The sequence below is a fragment of the Apteryx mantelli genome, chromosome 16 (assembly GCF_036417845.1).
Source record: "Apteryx mantelli isolate bAptMan1 chromosome 16, bAptMan1.hap1, whole genome shotgun sequence".
Taxonomy (NCBI): domain Eukaryota; kingdom Metazoa; phylum Chordata; class Aves; order Apterygiformes; family Apterygidae; genus Apteryx; species Apteryx mantelli.
The window spans coordinates 15,953,862-15,978,131 of record NC_089993.1 but is presented as its reverse complement, the minus strand read 5'-3'; the positions used below and the strand labels follow the sequence as shown (position 1 = coordinate 15,978,131).

The following is a 24,270-nucleotide window of genomic DNA, read 5'->3' as shown; positions in this document are numbered from 1 at the left end:
GGCTGCAAGTTTGCTCAAACTGTACGAATAAAGTGAAAAAGATGGCGCTTTCTCAAGCGCGGCTACTCTGTGTTTCTGAGTTCTGGACATGCTACCTAATTAAAACTTTACGGGAAAGAAGTAACTCACAGTTGAAGAGCATGTTGTGGTAGCCGCTGTGGAAGCCTGGACTCTGCCTCACGGTTGTTACACAAAGCCGAAGAGCGAGTTTCCCAGTACTTACACCAGCAAAATAGAATTTCTCTTCATTCACAATTTCCACTCATAAAAGGGTTATATTTCAGGTTGATGAAGAGGCAAATGTTGATAAAATTGTAGCCTGAATGTTATACAGCAGGACGCACTATGTTTTGAATGATGTTTTGTAGGGTCTTAACAGTTTATAGGTTGATCTGATAGTCATAATTCTGGGAAAACCTGGCAGTAAAATTTGAAATCATTACCCTTCCATGTTTCTCTGCTAACTGTGCTTGTAGCTCTTCAGTCCATTAGCAAGGGGAAGTAAAACTGGTTTAATAAAATCAAACAGAGGACAGGACAGTCGTATTTTAGAACATTAAGTCTTGCATTGATGTGCGGACAGTTTTGTGTCTATCAAATATATTTTAGGATAGCTTCAGATTGATTTCAGCTAAACTTTGTAGCAGCCTAAGCTTGAATAAAGAGGTGTGTTGTCGGAGATGAATTGAGGTAAGGCAGGTTTAGTATGCCGGCAGAGTCATCCTGCTAACAGGCTGGTGATTCCAGTATTACATTCATAAGCCTTTTTCCATATTTTTGGTTCATATTGCATTTAGGAAGAAACAGATTGAAATACAAGGTCAAATACAGGCTGTAGTTGAAGCCTTGCTGGCAACCAAGAGGTATTTTTCCCTAGTGGAAGCCAAAAAAGTATATTTAAACAGATAATTATACTGCTATAAGTCTTCCGCATGGACAGTGTTGCGCAGAATGTGTTACTGTCTGGTATAAAATGGTGGTGGTGGTGGGATGTAGCTAATGTCACCTACAGAGGTGCAGCATAAATTGAAAAACCTGCCTTCATGTTAGAAAAGTTTCTCTCTATGTCGTGGGAGCAGAAGAGTTTAAACTGGTTTAACTGTGAAACTTTTCTCTGTAGACAAGGCTCAGGTAGGTTCCTCATGCTGTCTGCATGACGTAGGTGGCCACCCCTCTTCTCCCTTCTGGTCCTTTGTACCCTGCTACGTTACGGTTTGAAATCCTCTTTCTCAGCCCTGGAATTTATTTGCGGATGGAGATTTTCTGGGTGTCATCAATACAATGGCTAAAGCCCAGCAAGCTACCTGCTCTTACTTCTCAAGCCATACATAACTAGTGAGGAGTATTGATTTAGTTTTGATGCGATGTAGTTTATAAATATGCATGAGGATTTAGGGTTATTTAACTGTGCTTTTTAATTCTCCTTGCATTGCTGACTCTTCTAGTCGAGGGTTTCTTTGTATGCGCAGCAGGCTGCTGTGTGACAGCCCTGTTCTCGCTGCCTGGGACCTCTCTAGTGTTTGTTAATCCCAAGTCTGCAGAAACCTTTAATGCTCAATGAGTAAAAGGACACAAAGCGACTCCTTCTCTATGGGAACCAAGGGAGCAAAGTCCATCTCCCTCAGGAAACTGGGTGAAGAAACCTGGGACCAAAAGGCAATCATCCCCATGCAGGGAGAAGGAAGGGGAATGGAGGTACCTTCCCTTACTCCTGGAGAAGGGGAGAAGAGTTCTTAAAGTCCAGAATCCTGTGGCTTGCTTAAGTAAAGGAACTAATCTGGTCAAATTGCAAAAAGGGCAGGAAAATCCAACAGTGGGTTTGCCCTGAGGAGCTGGAAGCAAATGTACCCTCTGAATCTATGTTTGGATGTTTGAGCTACTCCTGCCTCTTGCTTGAGAATGAGCAGAGCAAACAGAAGAGGGTTCTTGCATATTCAACAAGCTGAAGTGAAACCGTAGTTACTCCTTCCAGTGAATAATGTAGATCGCTACATGGATAATTAAGAAACTGTATGTGTATACACATTTTTATGAGGTGCTGGAAGCTCCCTGCTTGCTCTCTCACTTCCCCTTAAAACCAGATTATCCATTACTAGAGGAATTTCCTCATGGAGCCTTGTTAGACAGGGAGCTGGTATTGGGGACCATCAGCTCATCCCATGGGGGAAGCTGTATCAAGACAAGCACTGTGTCACTGAAAGAAAAGTGTCTGTGAGAGAAAAGTAAAAATGGGATTCTGCTTTGTCTTTTGTTCCCTCAGTGCATTACAGGGGCATGTTTCATTTTGTTTTTCTCATTTTTATCTTCTGCTTGGCCCAAGCAGAAGGAAGGTGGGAGGTGATAACCTCTCTCAGTGCGTTATTTTGTACTTCTTGGCTTGGTGCTAGTTGCTTCATTGAAAGAGTTTGCAGTGGAGCTTGTTTATCCTGGAGCCCATTTGCTATAAAAACCACTCAGAGGCTGACCGACTGTTCAAAGAGACTGTCAGAAATGAGTTCTGCGACCCATTTGTGACTGTCGCAGTTTCTGTATGATGTGAAGGGGACTTGACTTGCTCTTTGAGTGGAACGGTTCCCAGTGTGAGGTGGAGAATCGCTTGATGACAGCGGTTAGCTCTGTGTGACGTCCAAAACTGCGCGTGGACCTTCACTGAAAGACAGTGAAGCTGTTCAGGGTTTGCTTTGTACCCTGGCAGACTGGAGTTAAGCATGCAAGAACATATAACAGTACTTTCATATGCATTAAATTACAGGATCAAAATGTCCTAGTGTATTTGAAGAGTTCAGGAAATTTCACATCATCATGCTGTGATGGATAACTTTAGTAACCAACCTATGCAATATGTTTGCTCTACAAATAAGTAATGGGATTGGCAACAACTCCAGCACTGCTTACTTTTCAGGCTTAGATACGCTCAGCTGAACTTTGATGCAGCCTGCCATCAGTTTGTGAAGATGGTGACTTCTTACACCATTATTAATTATTCATGCTTCTTTATATACAATATTATTTTAAAAAATACCTGTAGAGGATTTTGCTCTTTCATAATTGGATGTATTACCTGGAAAATCTTATTACGTTGCAGTTTTACTTTCCTTTAAAAAGACATAAAATCTTGAAAGAGGAAGCTCCGGTATCATACTTCACTCTAATTCTTCCCTTCATATTTGAATAATGAGGGTTCCAGGCTGGCACAGCAGATTTGTGCTTCTTTTCTCCTCTGGGATCTCCCCTTGAAATCCCCTCTGAATTTATTCCAAAACAGAGCTTTACAGGGAAACACAGAATTACTGAAACGCTAAAGGAAGATTTATAGAGCACTGTTGGGAGAGAGAGCTTTGACTGGCTGAACATCTGGTTTGGAGTCAAAGCTAGGAAAAATCTCACTTTGAGTATCTGCTCTCTGTCTTGTCTGTTTGTACAGTCTCTTTATGCGCACGTTGCATGCACAATAAGAAAACATCAGAGCAGCAAAGCATTGGTTAAATTTTTTTAAACCATATATACTTCTTTAGAAAACTTAGATTTGGCCTGACATTTCTTAACGTTATTAACCAAAGGTGACTTCATTTGTATGGGAAACTTGATAAAATGTTGTTTGAAATTCAGATCTATGAGAACCAGTGTTTCTTACTGTGAAGTTAATTCTTATCTGTGAAAAAGAACTTTTAAAACTCAAACTATAAGCTCTTTGGGGCTCTTTTCTGAACCACTGTGCTTCTGTTTCAGTGTCTTTATAAGAGGTTTTCGAACCACCATAGGTCTCCTGCATGCTACCAGAGCATAAATAATAGCAGCTTCTTATGGACTTTGTTCTCTGCAAAGACAGGAACCGCTGACTTGAAAAAACTACTGTAGAGCCCCTGGAATTCAAAGCTGTAGTTGGTAACAAACCATCCTAGAATGGACTGTGATTTTTCTCAATTTCAGAGAAACAGTGAAGAGCAACAATCAAAATGGGGAGTGAACATTTGAATGTATTTTTTTCTTCCATATTATCCCAACTCCATGTCATTCGACATCTAGCTGTCCCTGCTCTTAACTTCTTGTCACGTTGTTTGCATGCCAGACCTCATGTGCATGCCCTACTCTACGCAAATTAGTCTTGCATCCTCCAGAGGATGTTGCATTTGAAAGTGTGTATAGAGAAAAGATCTGCTTTTTAAAACTGTACCTGGAGGGTTTCAGCACCACTGGTGAGACTTTTTTATTTTTTCACTTGTATTGCAGCAGCACCCAAAATTTGTTAACTTGTACTGAAAGATATGGTCTGGTATTAGAGTAGTGCGATTAGGGTGATTAGAGCTTTCTGTTTGCGATACATCCCAACTCCAACAGCCTCTCTGCCTCATTGCTAATTTGCTGTAGATGCTGCGGTAGAAGAGGGCCATAGGGAGGAATATCAATGAGTTTGTGTAGTCTGGCCTTGCAAATCAGCGCAGGAAGGAGAAGCAAAAACAGGAGGAGTCTTTGTGGGAGAAGCGTCTGATCAAGGTGTTGAAGGTGGCATTATTGACAGAGTGGGGGAAGGTAACAGGGAGCAAAAAAGCAGGACGGAATTCTTCATGTCGTTGCATGTGAGGGCAGGAATCTGAAACCTGATGTGTTGGAGAAAAGGTGGGAACTGTAGAGGGAATATTGGGGGATAAGGAGGCGTAACTCAGGCTAACACAGAGATATCTTCACCTCTGCAATTCTGGGAATGGCATAATGTGGGTTTTCAGGAGGCCAAGAAGAAGAGTTGCTTGCATTGAAGTGTATGGACAAGAGGTCCTATTGTCTGGGCAGAAGAAAGATCTTCGTGTTTTTGGGAAGAAGTAGCAGAAGTCGAGCTAAGAACTGGCTAAGAGAGGGGTGAAAGAGTGGCCCAAATGAACTTCTGCTGCCAGGTTTCAGGGTTATGCGTGCTGAACGTGTACACACCGAGATGATGGAGAGAGAAATGTGTGCAAGAAGGCAGGGCACTGGCATGCGAGGTGATGGGAACAAGTGACCCTCTCACAACATCCAGCACCTTCTCTTTTTTTCCAGCTGTTTCTGATTTCAAGTGTGTGTATTCTGGCAAAACTGTGTGGAGCAGGTGGTGGTTGTTGCTTATTTGTTAGCTTGCTTTGTGTTGTCTTTGCAATCCGTTTTTGTTAATACAGTTCCTGTTCCAAGGGTTTTAAAGATCCCTCGGTGTAGTTATCTGCTGTAACAGAGGGAGCTGGGGCTTGGTCAGCGGGCTGTGCTTTGTGTGCTGGGTACAGAGGGAATTCTTTTGGATGCGGTTTACTTTGGGTTTTACTCTAATCACTTTAACAAGCCTGAGCAAAGAAACAAAAAGAATAAAACCAAGAAGCAGAATTTCCATTAAAATGGCATTTCCTGAGGAAGGATTAAGCTTTCTGAGACTGCCTTGTGCAGTGTGGAGAAATGCCTCCCCTATCCATTTATAGTAGAGAGCTGAATAACCAAATGGAAAAAAACAGAAGTTAAAAAAAAAAAAAGCTGATAAAGTAAAAATAAAAGAAAGGTAGATCAGGTGAAGCTTCTCACCTGTATGGCCAGACCGACTCTACTTAATGAGCTACTGCAACAAAAGCTATGATTGCTGGGGGCTTTGCATATGCCTTTCAGGTGACAAATCAAAGTCTTTGCCTTCCCACTGCTTTTTTGCTCTCCATCTTAGAGTAAAATTTCCAAGGGGTATTGATGCAGGACTAACAACCAATGATTTTGATGTAAATGTTATACCATTAAGTGTAAACTGTAAGATAAATATGTTCAAAGAAGGCATCTAATGATTTGTGACTTTTATTTAAGAACCAACGAGATTAGACCTTCTACCTTACTTGATCATTTCACATGCTCATTCACTTGCTCGCTCCCCCCTGCCAGCGCTACGTTCTCTATGTCGTGACTTCCCTGCAGGGAGATCGCTGCTGGTGTGAGAAGGTTGGGCAGAAAGTCGTGTTGGTTCGTGCTCTGCCGCTGCTCGCAGTTACTAGTCTCAGGCATTACCAGCCAAGGTCCCTGAACATCCCCTGGCATTTGTCTCTACTCCTCTCTCTGATCTCCAGGACCTTCCCACACTTCCAGGATCTTTCCTTCAGCCAGGATCCTCATCTTCTTTCCAGCCCCCTTTTGTTCCTGAGACCACTTCTTTTTGGGAACCCTTCTTTTCGGCACCACCTCTTCTTTCTAGAACCCCAAGCCCACAGTTTTCCTAGTCTATATAGTCAATGTGCAGAATCACAACACGTGATCAGCCTCCTAAGTGGTAGTTGTGTCTCATGTCTCTATTAATTGGAGGGTTCAGGATGTGCCACTTTAGTTTAGTCCAGGTGTTAGCAACGTCTACAACCAGCCTGTATGGGTAGCTAGCAAATAGCAGGAGGCTTCTTGAGGGTTCAAAAGTTCAATTTTGGACATTCACCCACACACGTGTACACCCAATTATCTGCCACCTGTTAGCATTCACAATTTGAGGTATTTTTTTGCCTGCGACAGGTACCAGATGGAAGCAAGAGCATTCTCTGACCGGTTGGATGCTCTTCACACACTCCCCCTCCGCCATCTCTCTGTTTGTTGCTCTACCTTTTGGATCTGTCTTTACGAAACTTCCCCATCTATCTCCTACAAATAGGTGCAATCATTATTTGGGATGTTCTTTCAAGATAACTATTGACCCATACTTCCTTCCAAGCTGATACAATCTACTAAGCTCCTTAGATTGTTTCTATTTAAGTTCCCCGGTATTGAATAATATGTCTCAGTCCGGGAATCTCTTGAAATTTTTTGGTTAAGAAGTCAGCATGGAAATATATTCCTCAGCTGGGAAAACAACAGTGTGTATCGCTTGTGTTTGGGTGGCGTTCACTGTGTGCGAGAGCCACACAAAGGAAGAAATGGTCCTTTCCTTGAAGAGCTTCCAGTCGTGAGCCTTTTCTCAGCAGGGGCAAGCACAATCTGTTTCATTGCAAGCTAGTAGCGATTAAACTCAGCTGTCCATATGCTCCGCCAGAATTTATTGTACTGCTCGGAAATTCTAATCTTTTTAGGTTGATAGACATCAAGGCTATGAAAAAGCAAGGAACACACTGTGGCACTTAAGATAAGTGCACGTCAGCCTCATCTGTGGGTTTTGACCTCTTTGCTTTCTAATGCATTGGACGGGAAGAGCCTATGAGGATGTGAAGTCATTTGAAAATCCTTGACAGTTCTTGCTGACTGTGTCGTGACAGCCATTGCCTCTCTGGGACGTAGGAACTTCCCTTCTTTAATTTGATTAGTGATGTTAGACCAACTTATTCACAATAGTTGGGACTATTCCCTTTGCTACCAGTCCTACCTTCTAATTAAAATATCTGCAGTATATGAATAGATCTTAAATGGAGTTGTTAAGCTCTGAATGTTTCATCAAATGTAAAATAGTCACATGGTTTTAAGCACTTTATTCTTACCTGTGGGCCTGTGAAAGTGAGCTGAGTGTAGAGAAAAGCTTTTATGGCTCTTGGAGAAAGATGTCCCTGAACTGGGATTAAACAGTTTTCAAACAGTCATGAGAAAAGATGCCAGAATAAGTTCAGCCCTTTTCAGGTGCTGTCGCTGGCAGCTTTCATTGTTCTTCTAAACAACTGCTCTTCTAAAGGAAAAGTTTCTGTTTTTCAGAGATTAAAGCATTCCTGCCCTCATTCATTGCTTTGTCCCTTGACTGATTCTTCTCTAATGGGAAGACTACTTAGGAAGTTTTTGAGTTATATTTTTAACATATAAACCAACATACTGACTCTTTGTCAATAATATGAGTTTAAAAAAAATGACATATAGCATCAGCACAATTATCTTTTTAGTGTTTTATTTTCAAGCTAGGGCATGGAAGTGGGAGGAAAGGCAGTAGCATCACTTCAGCTTTTACCCCTGTTCCACATGGCAAATTGGCCCTATTGCAAATTCCCTTTTCTCTAGTCTTTTGTCAGAAAGTTTACTGATAGCCAGAACCTTATTAAATGGTTCTTCCATGTCCCAGTGTATGCTAAGAGTACACGGCATTAAGATAGTATTTGTCTGTTGTATCTGTGGTGGCTGTTTCATATAATCTCTGTGTGATGGAGACAGAAATGGTGGGATGGTGCTTCTCAGCGGTCGATGAGAGAGTTTCCCTTGTGTGCGTCCTAGTGGATGGAAGGCTGAGGACTATGCGTCAAAACAACATTATTTCACAAATTATGGAACATATTAACAGGTAGAGTCAACAAATCATCTTTACAAAATGTCCTATGCCTTTTTGAGAGCACAAAAATGGTTTTGCTGCCTTAAGCACCAAATCAGCTAGTTAGCATCTTACTTTCCAGGACTGAATAATTCACTGTACTGCTAAGTGTCAACCAGACTTGGTTGCAATCAGTCAAGGTATTTATTGCTTCCTTTTAAATTGAAGCTCTGTGTACATTTTTCTGACAAATCTGAATTACTGGCTCAATGTTATTCCTTGAAAGAAGAATCAATGAATGCCAGCAGTTCACTCTAGTTCAAGTTATTTACTCTTCAGCATCTCTACAATTGCCAAATTTCAAATGTATTGGGAAAAACAGGGCAGGAAGTGGGTGCTGCTGGGAAGCCAGCAGTAATGCATCATCTTTGCTCTCTGCGACGCTCACCGTGCTGTGCTGGTGAGCAGAACAATACACCAACATATTTCCTGAACGAACTGGTGACATAGTGGCGTTTCACTGTTTTTCCAGCAAAAGGATTGTCTGGAGGTCACATACAGGTTACATCTCCAAAATGTCTCATGCTTCTATATAAAGCGACCCTGAGCTTAAGTGGACGTGGTTGATTCTGACATTCAGGCCCCGTTTCCAAACATGAAGCAAACTTTTCATGGTTCTTGGAAAAACCCAGGATACATTATGTTTTGTTGCAAGATGCTTTTTAACTTGGTTAAGAAATACCTCCTTGCCTAGGTTGGTTTAGCATGGAAGCAGCATCTGGAGCAGATGGCTCCTGGGCAGTTGCTCGGGGATTCCCAGCTCCTGTTCAGAGAGGCTTGTGCGCGGCAGCATCTCTTCTGGAGATGCCTTTCAAATTGCACCACTTGTTCTTCCTCTTCAGTGGCCCTAGATTAGCAATGATTTTCTAAACAGGCAAATCTGGTTTAGATTTTCTCTCTCAGCATCTGAAATAGCATTTTTGAGTCTTCTGTTGCAAAGCTGAAAGGACAAAATCCTGATCAGTAAGACTAATTTATTGTGGGGGAAGAACGGTCGATGGAGAAAAACAGAAATCTACATTTTCCAGAGCTAAAGGGATTCCAGGAGGAGGAGGTTTGCTTTCCTTAGTCCCTGGTTTCTTAACAGCATTAGGGTTTATTTGCTTCAAATGCTAGCGAGATTTTAATGCTGCTTTGCAATCTGTTGTATTTAGCGGCTTCCAGCCATGAATGTTCCTAGAGCCAACCTAAGTTACTCCCAGCCTTCAGAAATTTGGAAAAAACACTCCCAGCGATACAAATTCTGATAGGATTTTTGCTGTCTGCCGTTATACACACATGCACCTGATCCCTTTCATCTGAACCTGGTTCTAGTGTGCACTGTTTCCATGGAAAGGTTCCTGCGTGTATTTGAAAATCCGTATGATGTCCGTAAATTCCCTGGAGACTCGAGCAATGCTCGGTTTGGTGTTGTGATTATATAAAGCAGCAGTATGGGCCGGTGCCTGGCAGAAGGGGCCGTGAAGACACAATTTCTTTTCATCTCCATCCCGGTGCTGCTCAGGTGCCTCGAACTGGACACTGCGTCTGTCTGTAGCTCTCCTGCCCTCACCTAGCATGTTTTCACGCTTTGGTGTCTGGGCTTTCGATGGTAAAGCTCTTACGGGGTTTGTACAGTACCTAGCACACTGGGATCCCTCTCTCTCTCGGTTTCTTTAGGCGTTGCTATAATATAAACCAGCAGCACTAATATTTTTGCTGTAGGGAGAAATATGCTAGTTTGATCTGTGCTGTGCCGAATAAAGCGAAAGCTACTGCCCCTAGCCCAAAAATGTGAGTAGCATGGCAAATATGCTAGTGATCTCCCAGAAATTTTAAATGAGATGGATTCTGTCACGGCCCTAAAATACAGCCTTTATCGCAGGGGGTTTTGAAGATATTTGCCTGTCTTAGTGGAGCTCTGGACTGACTCGTTCCCTGACACTATCAGGAGGGCTGGTGAGTCCCAAAAATAAGGCTGGGTTCTAGTGTTGAATTTGAGCATGATTTTTTCAAGGGTGCATGTTATAAAAGGAGAGGAAAAATGGGTTGAACGTGCTATAAGAGCCAAAGCACTGCAGCTTCACGGCAGCACTTTATAGAAAGGCTTAGAGGATGTTGTTTAAAACAAATAAAGAGGCAAAATAGACTAGTGCTGAATGGGCTAAAGTGGTCCCGACAGGGAAGGTAGCAGCAGTCTCCAGGTTCGTCTGGTTTCCCTCCATCCTGAGATCTTTTCGGTGTCCCGTGCCTCCGTTACGCGTGAGCTCCTGCAGCGGCGGCGCAGCGTAGCATCGCGGGTGCTCTGCGCTGCGCACCAGTGTGGGGTGCCAGCAGAGGTGAGGGGGTCTCATCTCCAGGGGACGCTGGCGGAGGCACCGCTTCGCTGTAACGTGGGAGCAGGGAGAGTCCTGAAATGCAAATAGCGCAAGGAGGAAGGTCTCTGGGTGCGGAAACGTGTTTGTAAACGCCAGGGTGTTTCTGGGGAGGGTATAGCTAATAAGCTGGTGTTACAGCCGCGTTCCTGCTTCCCCTCCTGGACATCTCCAAGGCGGCTGCGTGGGGTCCCAGTCCTTCAGGTCTCTTCTCTCAGCCTGCTGGTGGGGTTATTTCTTCCCTTGGTCCTGCTGGCCCGCCTGCCAGGCCCAGCCTGTTGGACTCAACCTCTCCATGAAGGAGGGACCCCAAGTCCCAGCTGCCGTGGGCCTGCAGGACGTTGCTGCCCTCGCAGATGCTCCAGTAGGTCTGAACACCGCGTAGCTTGCGGCGATGTGAGAAGATACATCGCCTGCCATGGACATAGCAGAGGGCTGGAAGGCAGCCTGCTCTGGATGTGGGAGATGCACAGGCTCACAAGGGTATCCAGGGTTTCTGTGCCTTAGCTTCCCCAGCTCTCTGGGGACTTCTTTGGGCTAAGGCCCTCTGGGGGTGCCTGAGGCCTCCTTTCTTAGTGGGTCCCTTTGTCCGGGACATCTACATGGCGATATGATCGATCTCCCTCCCTCCTTCCTTCCCCCCCCCCTTTTTTTTTGTTTTTTAAACTGTACTTAAACAGATCATCAGCTTTGAAATCATGCCTCTGATTTCTACCCAAGTTGCTTCCTATTTCTGCAGATAGATGTGGTCAAACTGGGTTCCCACGAGAGGCACCCCATTAGTAGCTCAGAATATGGTTATGAAGAACAACTATACCCTCCTCTTTTTTTTTTTTTTTTTTTCCCTGGGAAACGTGGCCCTGACAGTCCTTGTTTTCCAGGTGCATCGATGCTTTCCATGCTGTAACAGTTTCCTAACGTATTAAATGTGTCGAGACAGACTCCTAAACAGTTGCACTGAAGTTCAGGGTTTCCAGTTGTGCAGCATTTTAAAGGATATTTTCTCCTTCTGGTGGTAGATGCAAGCAGGAATTAAGCTAATATCCACCAGCACGTGGCTCCCATGCTCTTGACCAAAAACACTTTTGGAGTTGGCTTTGCTTCTTCTCCCAGCTCCGAATTACACTTACCCTTTGCCTGCATAGCTGTAGGCATCCTGCCAGCGCTCCGCTTCGGCTGCTGCTCCTCCGCGCCGGGGCCCGTCTGCCCGGCCAGGCAGCAGGAGCCGGACGCCTGCCGGCTGCGGAGGGGCCGTGGCAGGGACCCGCGAGCACGCAGCCACCGCGAGCACCCAGGCACCACGCCGCTCGCCTCCCGGCTGCGACCCTGCTGGCAGGCTCCTGCCCGACGTGCCTCTTCCAGCAACTCCTGCTCTCCCCTTCACCCGGCTCCTCGCTGGCTGCCTGCTCCTGCCGAGCTGAAACCTAGCACGGGGGGTTTAGAGGAAAGTTTGGGGATGCTTCCCGGAGGGGGAAGAGCCGCAGAGTGGGGTTTTGAGCCGCCCCGGTGAGGAGGAAGAGGCGAACGGCGGGGACCCTGGCGGTGCCCACTGCGTGCGAGCCCTCGGGGACAAGCGGGTGCCCTGGGCGCCTCGCTCCGAGCCGCGTTATCCGAACGGGATGAGCGGCAGCGCGAGCCACAAGAGGGCACTGGAACAGCTGCGAGATGAGATGTTCAACCTCCCCGTTCCTGCTGCCCTCGCTGAGATTTTGCGCTGCGAGCGGGGAGGTTTTTGCGTGGGCTTTGCTCCGAAGGCGCCGGCGAGGAGCCCGGGGCTCCGGTGTGAATCCTGCAGGGGCAGGGAAGTACCGGGAAACGGGATGATCAGGCTGAACGGTTTTTACCTCGCCACGTTGAGCATCTTCCTATTTTTACTTTTAAGAAACGCGCCTGGTGGCCGGTTTGGTCCCCCCCCGTTTTATTGAGCGGATTAATCAGCACACTGTGTCCCTTGGACTGCACCATGAGATCCGCGGGCAGCGTTGCGCACGAATGTAAAAACGCCCCGGCAGCCCTGATCAGTCCAGCCACGGCGGCGATGGAAGATGCTCTTTTGGGAGCGCGTGAGCCTGGCCGCTTTGTGCAGTCCTTCCTCCCGGCCTCTCCTAGCAGCCAGAGATGGAGGCCGTGTCCCTGCCCGTCCTGTCGGTGTCCGTTTATGCAGGAATTTGTCCAATCCCTTTTTGAACCGACCCTGGGTGCTGTCAGAGCCCCGGGGCAGCCCGTTTCAGAAGGTCGCTCCCAGCACAGTGTGGATGGAGGGTTTCCCATGACCGCAAAGCTGTTGGGAGTGGGATCTTCTGGGGTCTTTGCCCGACATAGGCAGCAAAGCACAGGATGAAGCTGGTCTGCCTCTGCTTCTGTTTGCCTGAAAACACGCGTAAAATTTGAGCGCATCATTTAATGGAAATTAAATGACAAAATCGGGTTAATACCTACCTCATGTTGCTCTTGAGGGTTAATTAGAGTTTACAAAATCACTTTAGGTCCTGAGATTTAATTGAAGGGAAAATATTACCATATGAAATGCCTTTTCCTACAGGCAGTGCTATAGGGTTTCGGCTGGACAGAGTGCTGTGGAAGCCAGGATTAGCACATGCTTTACGACTTTTATGGTTGTGAGGCTTCCTGTAGTTTATATGAAAATTGTCTCTTTGAAATCACAAATGTAACATTGGTGTTTTCCTCTCGCTTTGTAGGAATATTAATCTGCTATTTTAGGATTCAACTATTTAAACGGCTATAACTCACCTCTGAGAAAAAAATATAAAATGAATTATCTGTTCACTTGCTTGGGACGAGCTGATACAACTTGCTAATGACTCCAGCGTTGGAGTCATATGGACATTGCTGGCTCGTACTTGTAATAAATCAGGCTAGTACTGGGTGTCCTGCTGTAGTTTAAGGCTACATCCGCGTGTTCATTATGATCTCCTGCTACCAGGAGATTTAAAATACAGCTATAAAACTTCATTTCTGGAGTTAAATTTAACAATGGAGGTGTCAGCCAGGGAGCAAGCACTGCTGAGTGGGTTTTTTTCTTTTTTCTTTTTTTGGGGGGAAAAGGGGGAGTAGCAAGAGGAGGAGAAGCAATCCTGGGTTTGGCTGACTTCAACTGTTGGAATAAAACACTATCGCTGCATAGGTGTCCCTTCTTCTGCATATGTTGCTGTAACATTTTTTGTCTTCATGCAAAGGGTGGTGCAAGCTGGGTGGACTTGGAGTTTGGACTGGTTATTCACTTTGCTTCTGTTTTTTCTGCTGCACAGGGTGACTATGACCCCAGCAAAACCAAAGTTCTTCATTTCAGCATGAACCCTGCAAGCCTGGCCAAGCAGCAGCGCAAGGAGGAGCAGCAGCAGCTCCAGGAGGAGTGTGAGCGGCTGCGGGAGCTCGTGCGGGTGCTGGAAGGAGGCGGCTCTATCCCAGAGAATCTGGAAGGAGTTGGTAGTTTCCAGTCACCGCAAGAAGTTGCAGGTAGGTTGCGAGTTTCTGGTCGTGACAATGCACTGGCTCATCCGTGTTGCCAGAGGAATTGACTGCAGAAGCAGGTGGCGACATTGCAGACAGTGCAGTTGATGGAACGGCTGTGAAGGAAATGAAGAAAGCTGGCTTGGTGCAGAAGAGAATGAATGTGCGGTAGCAATCGTATGGCAGTTTGGTACTGAAGCTGGGTGGATAAATAGTAATAATCCATATTACTCGCTGATGATAAATGAAATACCAATATAACAACCTTGATGGGCTGGTGCTGCCATTGGGCTAAGAGGAAATATTTCCTTCCTTCCAGGGCTGGTTCAGCCCCTGACGTTGCACAGACAGCAGGAAATAACTCTCACCACTGCAGGGAAGCAAGTGGTTGAAATCTTTTCAGACCTGGCTGAAAGCAAATTAATATTGTTTATCAGTACATATGTGCCCCATTAATCACAGCTACATTCAATACTCCATGAAAATAGAATACATCTTTCACCAAGCTAAATACATTTCATAGGATCTGTGGCTCTCCTCCAGTACAGTCTTTCTTCCTTTCACATACGTGAATGAGACCCTTCAGTACAATAACCCCAAGGTCAACACCTCCAGTATGTGCTCTCAGACTCTGTAAATCAAGGTAACAATATCAATAAAATATGATGCATCATCTACCACACTGTGAGGTGACAAGGCTGAGTTGAGTCATGTGGCAGGACCCAAGAGATCTTACTGTTGTAACTCGCTCACATGTACTTGCCCTCAAAACATTCTTGTTGGAGAAGGAAAATGAAAAAAAAAACCTTCACGAAGGGCTGAAGGGCTGTGGGAGCTAACCTGTCGTGTTGCCAGCAGGACGTACCTGGTCAGGGTCTGGAGATCAAAACGCTCCCTTGGATACAGCTAAGAGGGCAGAGATTTCCTCTAAGGCCACGTGTGCCAGAGACTTGGGATCCACAAAACGGCCCAGCACTGATTTAAAGAAAATCTATGGAAGAAAACATTTCTCACTGTTACGGCACCAAGATTCTCAGAATGCAGCTTGCTTGCTTTTCTGTAGCACAAATGATAGTATTTTATTACTGCTAAGAATGCGTTTGCTCTGGCATCTCATAGTGGAATATGGTACTATATAACCTTAAAAATATGATGGTAAAATGTGTAGATGGGGTGGCTTATAAAAGTGAAGAGTTGCCTGGATGTTAGTTACAGTGACAGTTTGTCGCTGATGTTGGTGGATACTTTAGCAAATGCATCAGCACTAAACACTTCCCAAACATTTAAGCAAGGCCATCTTTGCCTGTAGGAGCTTCCAGTCTAAAATCCCAGCAGGACTGAAGCAGTTTTCGGTGACGGTGTTTACATTGCAATTTGAAAGTCACTGGTTTTTAAAAATCACAGGAGACGTTGCTGCTCGCTGCCCCCTCTGTGGTTCTGCCCCTGAATAGCCCTGTGCACGTAATGCTGCAGGTAGTCAGAGCTGACGGTGCCCGTAAGCCCGGGGCAGAGTGACAGCCCGGGGCGGAGGGGACGCAGAGGTGAGGTTGGCTCTGTGGCTCTGCCGTTGCCGAACAACTCTCGGGGGTATCGTCTACGGTAATTAGACCGTTTCTTCGGGGGGAGTGCATTTCTCATGCGTGCCTCCTGTGATTTGTTATTCGTAATTATTATTCCGCTGCCTTTCGTGCAGTTGCTTTTAGCTGTTCACGAGGCATTTCTGCGCTGGGATGTTAGCAGGTTTGTCTTTAGCTCATAAGGGATGCATTTTTCAAGCTGTTTGCTCTTCTCCCTTTGATTCTGACAGGCAAACAAACAGCTCCCTGGTTTTCAGTGCGTTTCCAGCCTCTCATGTATGTGGTGCTTTTTTTTTTCGTTTTGCCCCACTCCCGTGCTACATCGTTCTAGCTTCTGTTTGCCAGCTCGAATGGAAGAGAAGGAGCATCAGTTGCAGAGTCTGGTGGGGTGGGACGTGCATTGGCTGCAGTCTCTAGCAGTCATTTATCAGAGACATGGGAGGGGCCTCTGCCTTCCCAAAGCGCATATGGAAGTGGTTCATGTACAAAATGGGGGGAAAAGCTCTAAAATTGAAGGATGGAGGAGCCCTGGGGATAGACTGTCTTTGAGACCAGGGCATGTGCACAGGAAGCCAGGTTATATAAGAAGACCTTGTTTTTTTTTCTTGAAATTTATGTACTTGTGTGCATCACTGTCATGCACAGGCAACGTTGCCATAAGCAGCCCTAAACCCTCCGTTCTGCTGCAGGAGCACTCAGCGGCATGGGCTGATGAGAAAGCCTCTGCGCATTACTTAGGATGTGCAAGAGATGTGGGGGATGTTATGCCGCTGCGACTGCAAGGTTACGTAGGCGTATCTGAGCTGGCTTTAAATTAGGCGGTTGAATGCCAGGTTTGGCCTTCTTGCTGGGGCAGCTCATGGTGAGTTTAATGGACAACTCACCGAGCACGTTGTGCAGTCTGCGCCCATTTTTGCATTGCCTCTTTTCTCCTTAGTTCATGCAGCAACTGCAGTGTGGATGCAACAGCCATTCTAGGAATGGTTTAACAAAGTGGATTCACATGGCCAGAAAAATTATCCTCTGTCTGGTTCGGGATAAGAAATGGAAGCTCCAGCTTTCGCTGTTTTCTTAAACTCTCAACAGCTCTGCCCACAGGAACGGCAGTAGTGGAGAGCTGCCATGCGTCTTCCATTTTAGTGTATTTTCAAGGTGTGGAATGGGGCTTGTGGCAGAAACTCCCTCGACTCTGCTTGTCGTGGGGTAATCGGCTACCTGGAAGATTAAGGCTTGTTGTGCCTATTAAGGAACGAGTTTTCAGTGAAGTTTGTGGAATTGTTTTTGTGCAAAATAAGAGGAATTCGAATTTTTCTTGCAGCCCTTTTTGCCAGCTGCAGTGCCTATGTGTCTGCTTATCTGTCTCATTTGTATAGTGCATGCATAGGCAAATGGAATGAAGGAAAATCAAGGACTGAACTACCCTCTCAGAGCAGGAGAAGAGTGTGGAAAAACTGAGAAAATAGCAAAGGTCATACATAAGTCTGCATTTTGCCTCTTGGCAGGTAGCGGTAAATGTAAGATTTTATTGTCACATTTTGCCATACAGCCTGGATGGCTTCTTGGCACAGATAAGGAATTTAGGTGGCCTTTAGCCAGTCAGGTTTGCTATGTTCAGCAAGCTTATGTGATCTGCAACAATTACACTTAAGGTTCAGAGGATTATAACTCCAGCAACCAAAAAAGGCATTAAGGACAATGATGTTGATGGTTTTGATAATAACGTATTGGCCATTATTAAATTCATTCATTGGACTGGAGTGCAACACGTTTTTCCTGATCACGGTTCCAACTCCTGGATAGGTAATAAGGAAATTATTACTGTGGACGTTAAAGCTCATTAAATGTGACTCTATTAAAAATCAAGGTTATGCTGGACTTTAAATCTCTTTGAGCATAACTGCTGGAGGCTGCAGCACAGCTTGGCAACTTGCCACACGGTTCAGTGGTCCTTTTCTCTCATTTATGCAGTAATAGTCTCTATTAAAATGGGTACTAGGGCTATTGCAAAGGAGAGGTTTGGACAACGTGAGCTATAACAACTTACTGTCCTTTATCTCAAAGTATAAAAATTGCAGGCGGGGTTGTGCAGCATTAATGGGGCAGGTCTGTGGCAGCCCCATTACGGGAATGGGCTCTAACTTCAGGGGTGTTTCCTTTCTTCCCCGGTGCCTCCTCGGGTCCGGGTTGTGCCACGGCGCCGTGTGCACCAAGGTCAGGCTGCCATCTGGGGAAGGTTTCTGAGGCCTCCTGTCTCCGAAACAGGAGTACAGATTGTAACAGCTTTGGAAGGTGGCGTGAGGGGGCACTGCCCAGACTGGGAATTTGTTCCGATTCTGCATTTCTCTGTATGTCATGTACTCTTTTGCACCTTTTTTCCCCTCAACTTTTTGTATTTCAGGCTGCACTTCTGCCTTTTTCTTTCTTTTTTTTTCTTCTTCAGTTCTGTAGTTGTTTTCTTTCCCCCTCCTAGTTTCCCTCTGGGCCATTTCTGTTTAGATCTTTCTTTTTTGTCTTGTGTGGTCCTGGTGGACCTCTTGATTTTCTTTTCTGGCACTTCTAGAGATGGAGTTTGGGCTTAGTTGCAAGCAAATAGGTAGGTGGCAGTACCAGCTAATGGGGAGCAGATAGAAGTAATGACTTGTCTATTTTAGCTAAGCCTAGGTAGAAATAAGAATGCTTTGGGTGCTGATTATTTCCATTTGTGATCCCAGGGAAGTTGGTTCCTGACTAAAGAATGTAGTAATACAATTTTTTCACTAGCTTTCATGATTTATTGCTATCTGATAGGTGCAGTGGAGTACTCTCTCCGTAAGAAAGAGAAGTGATTTTAGTGCTCTCTCTGGGCTGGCTGTTGAGACCCAGGCTGGCACCCCTACCAGGAAGGAAGATGGGGAAGTCAACCGTCTATGGAGAATTTTGGAAGTGAACTATTTTCCTGAACACAGTCTCACCAGAAACGAAAGTTATTCATCAATCTCAATGGTTTCTGTGTTCCTTTCTTCTTGTTAGAAAAAAGTAGGAAAAGGGAGACCTTGTTGGCAAAGACCTGGGGAACTGCACTCTAAAACGTGTTTGACCTTAACAGTGATGCTATGCCTGGTGTTCAGCAGAGGCTGTCTCCAGCATCACTGCCATGTCAGGGCCAGGGCCCTGTAAGAAAGTTATTAATTGGAATTAAATCGGGTAATGAATTAATATTAAAATAATCTAATCTTGTTGAAGTGACAAGTCAGAGATGGTGAAATTTGTCACTGTCCCAGCATGCTTGTGCTTCTGATGAATGTGTTTCTGCGTACAGAAGGCGACAAAAAAGGAGCAGATGGAATTTAAAAGTTGCCATTCTCCATCCCCAGTTGGCTGAGCTGTTGGTGTTTGGAAGCCTTGGTGCTTCCTACCATCTGTATGTAGGAAATCCACACATGGTGAGGGCTGCACCTGCAAACAAAAACCTGAGCCCACCTGCCAAAGGATTTTTCTGTGACCTTAGTTGTTTGTGGGTGCACGCCTGCCAGCGCAGCGCCCGCACCTCACTTTGTGCCGAGGGCTCCTGGGATCTCGCTGGCAAAGCAAGGTTGAGCCAGGTGGGTGCAGACAGGGCAACTCTTCTCTAGTCACTTAGGACCTCCGAAAGGTTTCCTAAAACCCTGGGGGGGTTCAGGAGGTGGCACTCTTCTCCAAGATGCTAATAGGGCCATTTCCCCATGAGGATGCCAGAGAGTTTTGTACTGGAGGATTTGCCTTCCTTCTAAAGAAACACAAAGTGAAGGTCCAGGGCATTTGCTGTCTTCAAGTGCTGTGGGACTGTCAGTAAGAGCAGGATGTTAGCCTTTGTGCCTTGCCTGTATTTCAGCAAAAGTAATTGCCTTCTGCTTATCCTCATTTCCTCTGAAGTTTATAAAGAGCCTGTCATTGCCTCTAGTGTTTTGCTATGCGCTGATAAATTCTGTCCTCTTTCACTTCAGAGATGGCTGCATTTTCATGTTGGGAAAAAAACCATTCCCTACTGCTACCTGCATCAGAAATGTTGCATAGCTTTAATGTGCAAAACGCAAATGAAAGAGGAAAGTAGCACGCAGGACAGGCATTATTAGCAGCAGTCCTTGGGAGTTGGTGTGCCTGACCCACTCGGAGCTTGCCTGACTTCCCGCTCTGAATCTGCAGCTGAGCAGTGGTGCCTCCTTAGGGTAATCCTTTCACCTCTTCACTAGTTATTATCATTATTGTTTTTATGGTGCTAGTTACTCTACTGCAAGATACTTAGACCAGTCTGGGACCTGAATAGTATATTAAGACTGGGAATTGGCTGGTAGTTTAAAGAGAACTTGCTGTGATTTCCTTCCTTATCACACACATCCCTTTGTCCCAACCCAGCACTATAGATAATGAGGTGATGTTGCTAAATATGCCTTGTTTTCCTAAAGGACTGTAAGCAGGTTGGTGCCTCCTGTATATCAGTATTAACGCCATTACAGCAGTTGAGGGGCAGCATCTATAAAACCCTTTGACTTTACAGTGTTGTCAAGGGATTTGGCCAGCCTGGCTGCAAAAGGAGAATATTTTGAAGCCTTCTGATTCAGCAAGAGTATGGCTTTTTGGTGGTATGTGCTCTGCGCTACTGAAGTCAACTCAGGCCAGGTATCCTGGCTTGAATGAAGGTATAGTACCTCAAGAGGGCTGAAAGAACTGTTCCTAAGTTAAAATAAGATTCCTTTTACCAGATGCAACACTTTGTCATCCAGATGGGTTCCCAAGTTTTTTAGAGATAACATAGGCCTGAAGTCACACGGCACTGATTCTATTGAAAACAATGTGTCCTGCTTATGGCAGCGTGCCACAAGTCTGTTAAACCAGAGCCCGGCCCCAGAGCCTGGCTTACTCCGCGTGCCCTCAAAGGCCAGGACGTCGGTGGTCAGACAGGGGCTGCTGACTGAATAAATCCCAGAGGATGCCTTCGTCCTGCAACTTCTGGTGAAACTAGATGATCTGAGGTGCCAGTGAGACGCTGCTGAGACTTTTGAAAGACATCTGCGATTCAAGGAGTCAGAGGTTTGTAAGAAATCCTGTAACTTAGTTCTGTTGTAGCTACTGAATCTGTAAAACATGCTGTCAGTCAAAGGTTGCTCTGAGGAGTGCACTTATCCTTCACGGAGAGCAACAGAGCTGCAAGTTTTCCTCCTTGCCCCTCTTTTGCACGCAGTTCATGTATGAAGCTCTTGGAGGCCTTGGTCTTTCTGCTTTTGTAAGAGGCAGCACGCGCACACACACACACACACACACACATATATTTCTTTTTTTTTATATATATATATTTATTTATTTATTTGTGTGTGTACATACATATATATATATGTATGTATGTATAACCATGGGGGAATTCAGAGCTTTTGTGAGAAGTCAGCAGCAAGAGGCCCTGAAACCTTCTCCTCCCCATGTATTAACCCCCCGCTTCACACACGCTCACAAATCCATCACGTTTGTACCGTCTGGGAACTGCCATATGGCAGCTAGCACCCTCCATGGCCACGATTCTTACCCGTCCTGCCACGCTGACAGTTGCTTTATCATCCAGAGAGACACCAACAGGTTGTTCAGTGGCCGGATTGCGGGAAGCTCTGGCAGCCGCGTTTGCCTGCCTGTGTGCTGGAGTCTGGCTCGGGTTATTTGGGTTATTGCCTTCTTGGTGGCTGGGTAAAAGTCTGGATGCTCCTGCTAGAGCTCTCTCTTCAGTTCAGCGTTTCTCCTGAAGGGAAGGAAGCGCGGTATTATCTGCCGCTGGCCTTTGGATCCTGTGGGGTTGTGATATGAGCCGCCTCTTAAAGTACTTTGCATCACAGAGCAGCTTTTGATTAGCAGTGATGTGCCATAAGGCCTCTGGATGTACACAATTGAAAATGCTCTTTCATTCATCAGCAGGAATGAGAAGAAAGGCTTGTGCTGATGTCTCAAATTCAGGCCGACACGATTTCCCTGACATTAGAAAAACCAGGCTGCCAGCGTGGCAGAACGCTCCGGCGGGGGAGAGCCTCAGATCTCTGCTCTGCATCTTGTCAATGCATTGTTTCTCCTGGAAATTAAAGCTTGAGGCTTTGGCGCACAGTACAGAGTAGGGGAAATCTAGCAGGGAAACTTTGTAATGGGTGCGGAGGTTACAGAAGACCGTCTCAAAAAGCCTTGGGCTGGCTAGGTGACTGTCCCCTAGGCTGGGGATGATTAGCCTTTATTGGATTCAGGAAAGATGAATGGGAAAATACTGAACTTATTTATGCTGTCTCTCTCAGCCCTATCCAAGATGGTGGCACTCTTGTTATGGCAGGATCATAACAGGAAAAAATACTGAATTTGCTCTTTTTCTCTGGAGTCCTCATTTCAGTTTCCAGGTAAGTATACTTGCCTGGGAGCTGAAATCTGACTGTCTTCACAGAATAAATAGGGACTCTTAAACCTGAATTCCAGAGGACTTGGGGTGAATGCGTAGGGACTGAGAAATAAAGTACCTCTACTTGCTCCTCATTTTAAAGGGGGAACATATGCAACGAACAAGCAGAAGCTGAAAGATAACTTTTGTATGGGCTGTTTTTCTGGATTACCTACCCGTCTATCTGTGAAGGTCTTGTTGGAAAACAGTGTCTTGCAGTTGTATTCCCATTTTTGTTTTACGTTACCCAGATTATTTAGGGATTGTAAATGAAGGAAAATAAGGCTGTTTCAATATTCTAGAGCAGCGGCTGTATTTAAGAAGTTTATATTTGATGAGTAAGTTGATGACATTGCATTATGTGAATTTGATGTGCAAACTTGTCACTAAAGTGTAAACATAGTGACAGCAGGACCAGCAATTCCCAGCCTAATCAAGTAAGCCGAGTAACACATTCTTTGAGCTATAGAGTAATAGAGACTGATTTACATATTAAAATGAGAGAAGCTACACAGATCTAACAATTAAGTTGATATTTTAATTGCATAAAAGTCAAGAGATTCAAAGTTATGGTTCCTGCGTCAGTTCATTTGTCACCCACATGAAGCTGTAGTATTTTCAATGACTTTGAGACTAATGTGCCTTAAAATACATGAAATGTTGTCCATGGAATGAAAGAGAACTTTGGATTTGTTGAGTTTGAAAGCAGACTAAAAATTTGAGGCCTGATCAAGAGTCTCTCAGTCTGTTTAAAAATAGTCCAGACACATTTCAGGTAATTTCTTATTATTCTAATAGACATGTTTGGAGGGAGGTAGAGAGAGGGAGCTTTATTCAAATGTAATGGAAAAAAATCCCATTGATCTCGATAGACTTTGAATTATATCCTTAACTTCTTGTTTCCTTTTAAAGGTAAAAGCTTTATTTAATTGCAAATTCACACAAATGCACTAGTACCACTAAGAATTACATCAATATATGGATTCTTTCCTTGGTGTTTATGCCGGTTTCACAGCACTGATGTAGCATTCAGATAAGCACACAGATATACGGCTACCCTTATCTCCCCAGGCTGATGTTCTGATATATGAATGCTTGTTCCCTGCGCTCATGGAAAGCTATTCACATGCCAAGTCTGACGATTTTTTTATAATCCTTCTTTGAATTAGACTACAAAAAGAATGTGTTTGAAAAGGTTAACTAATGGATACACTTTTCTTCCTGATGAGGAAGAGAAAAATGGTGATGTGCTGAAAAATGGTCAAGCAGAGTTTTGATGAGGCTTTTCTAATCAAATACATTCGAGGCTGTGAGCAAGTTGGAGAAATGTTAATCCAGAGTGGATTTATTTGGAATGGAGAACATTTATTTGGAAAGCAATCAGTGTATAAAAGCAGACACTTGTAATTACTTTGCCATCTTAATCATGCCACTGACACCGGTACCTACCACGATGTGCAGACTTTCTGGTTGCCTTTTGAATGTGGTGCTGACATAAGACTGTAAATAGGAAAGGAGAGCTCTTCTCACCTAATGTCTTCAAACCTAATTACCTGTTTTGCTAATGCCCCAATATGCTAGGCAGCTTGTCCAGGGGTTAATAGTGGAGATCTCCGGAGGACTATCTGGAAGGAAATTAGTTGCAAAGCTTCAGACCCCTCAGCTCCTTTGAACAAAAGCCAACACCTTGAAATCCCTTTTGGAATGTATTGGTGGGCAGGACAGAAAGCTGAGGCCTGCTGTAACGAGCTTTTTCAGTGCGACATAGTTTAATAAGTAGGTAGCAGCAGTCTGCATGATGCTAGCCTTTTGGGCAGTCTTGTCTCACACTTTTGGTGTTATTTTACGCCATAGTAAAGGCATGGGGCGAAACCGTAGCAAGACTTAAAACCCAGGGGAGAGTCACGCCTCTCCATCATGCTCTGGTGTGCTGTTTCTGAGCATCTGGGAGCAATCCATTATTTAGACTAAACCAGACCTACCTAGTACAGCTTAGGCAGCAGCTGATGCAGTCTTCACTAGCTATTGCAGCGTTGCCACATTTTCTTCATTTCAGCTCCAGATTATCTGGCTTGAGCTCTCATTGGAGAGCAGTAAATCAATCCAGCCTCCATTAGGCAACAGGATATTCATTCTAATGTACAGCTCGATGGATGAAAATCAGATGGATGAAAAGCTGGTTGAAATCAGATTGGTGAA

The 24,270-nt window shown here is 45.0% G+C and overlaps 1 protein-coding gene across 1 annotated transcript in view; it reads left to right on the top strand.

Moving 5' to 3' along the window:
- The window catches only part of MAD1L1 (mitotic arrest deficient 1 like 1), a 383,289-nt gene that overhangs the window by 241,594 nt on the left and 117,425 nt on the right, over positions 1-24,270 (top strand). Inside the window, exon 16 of the mRNA XM_067306376.1 lies at positions 13,878-14,085. Within this exon, the coding sequence (XP_067162477.1) occupies positions 13,878-14,085 (208 nt within the window). The remainder of the gene's footprint in view (positions 1-13,877; positions 14,086-24,270) is intronic.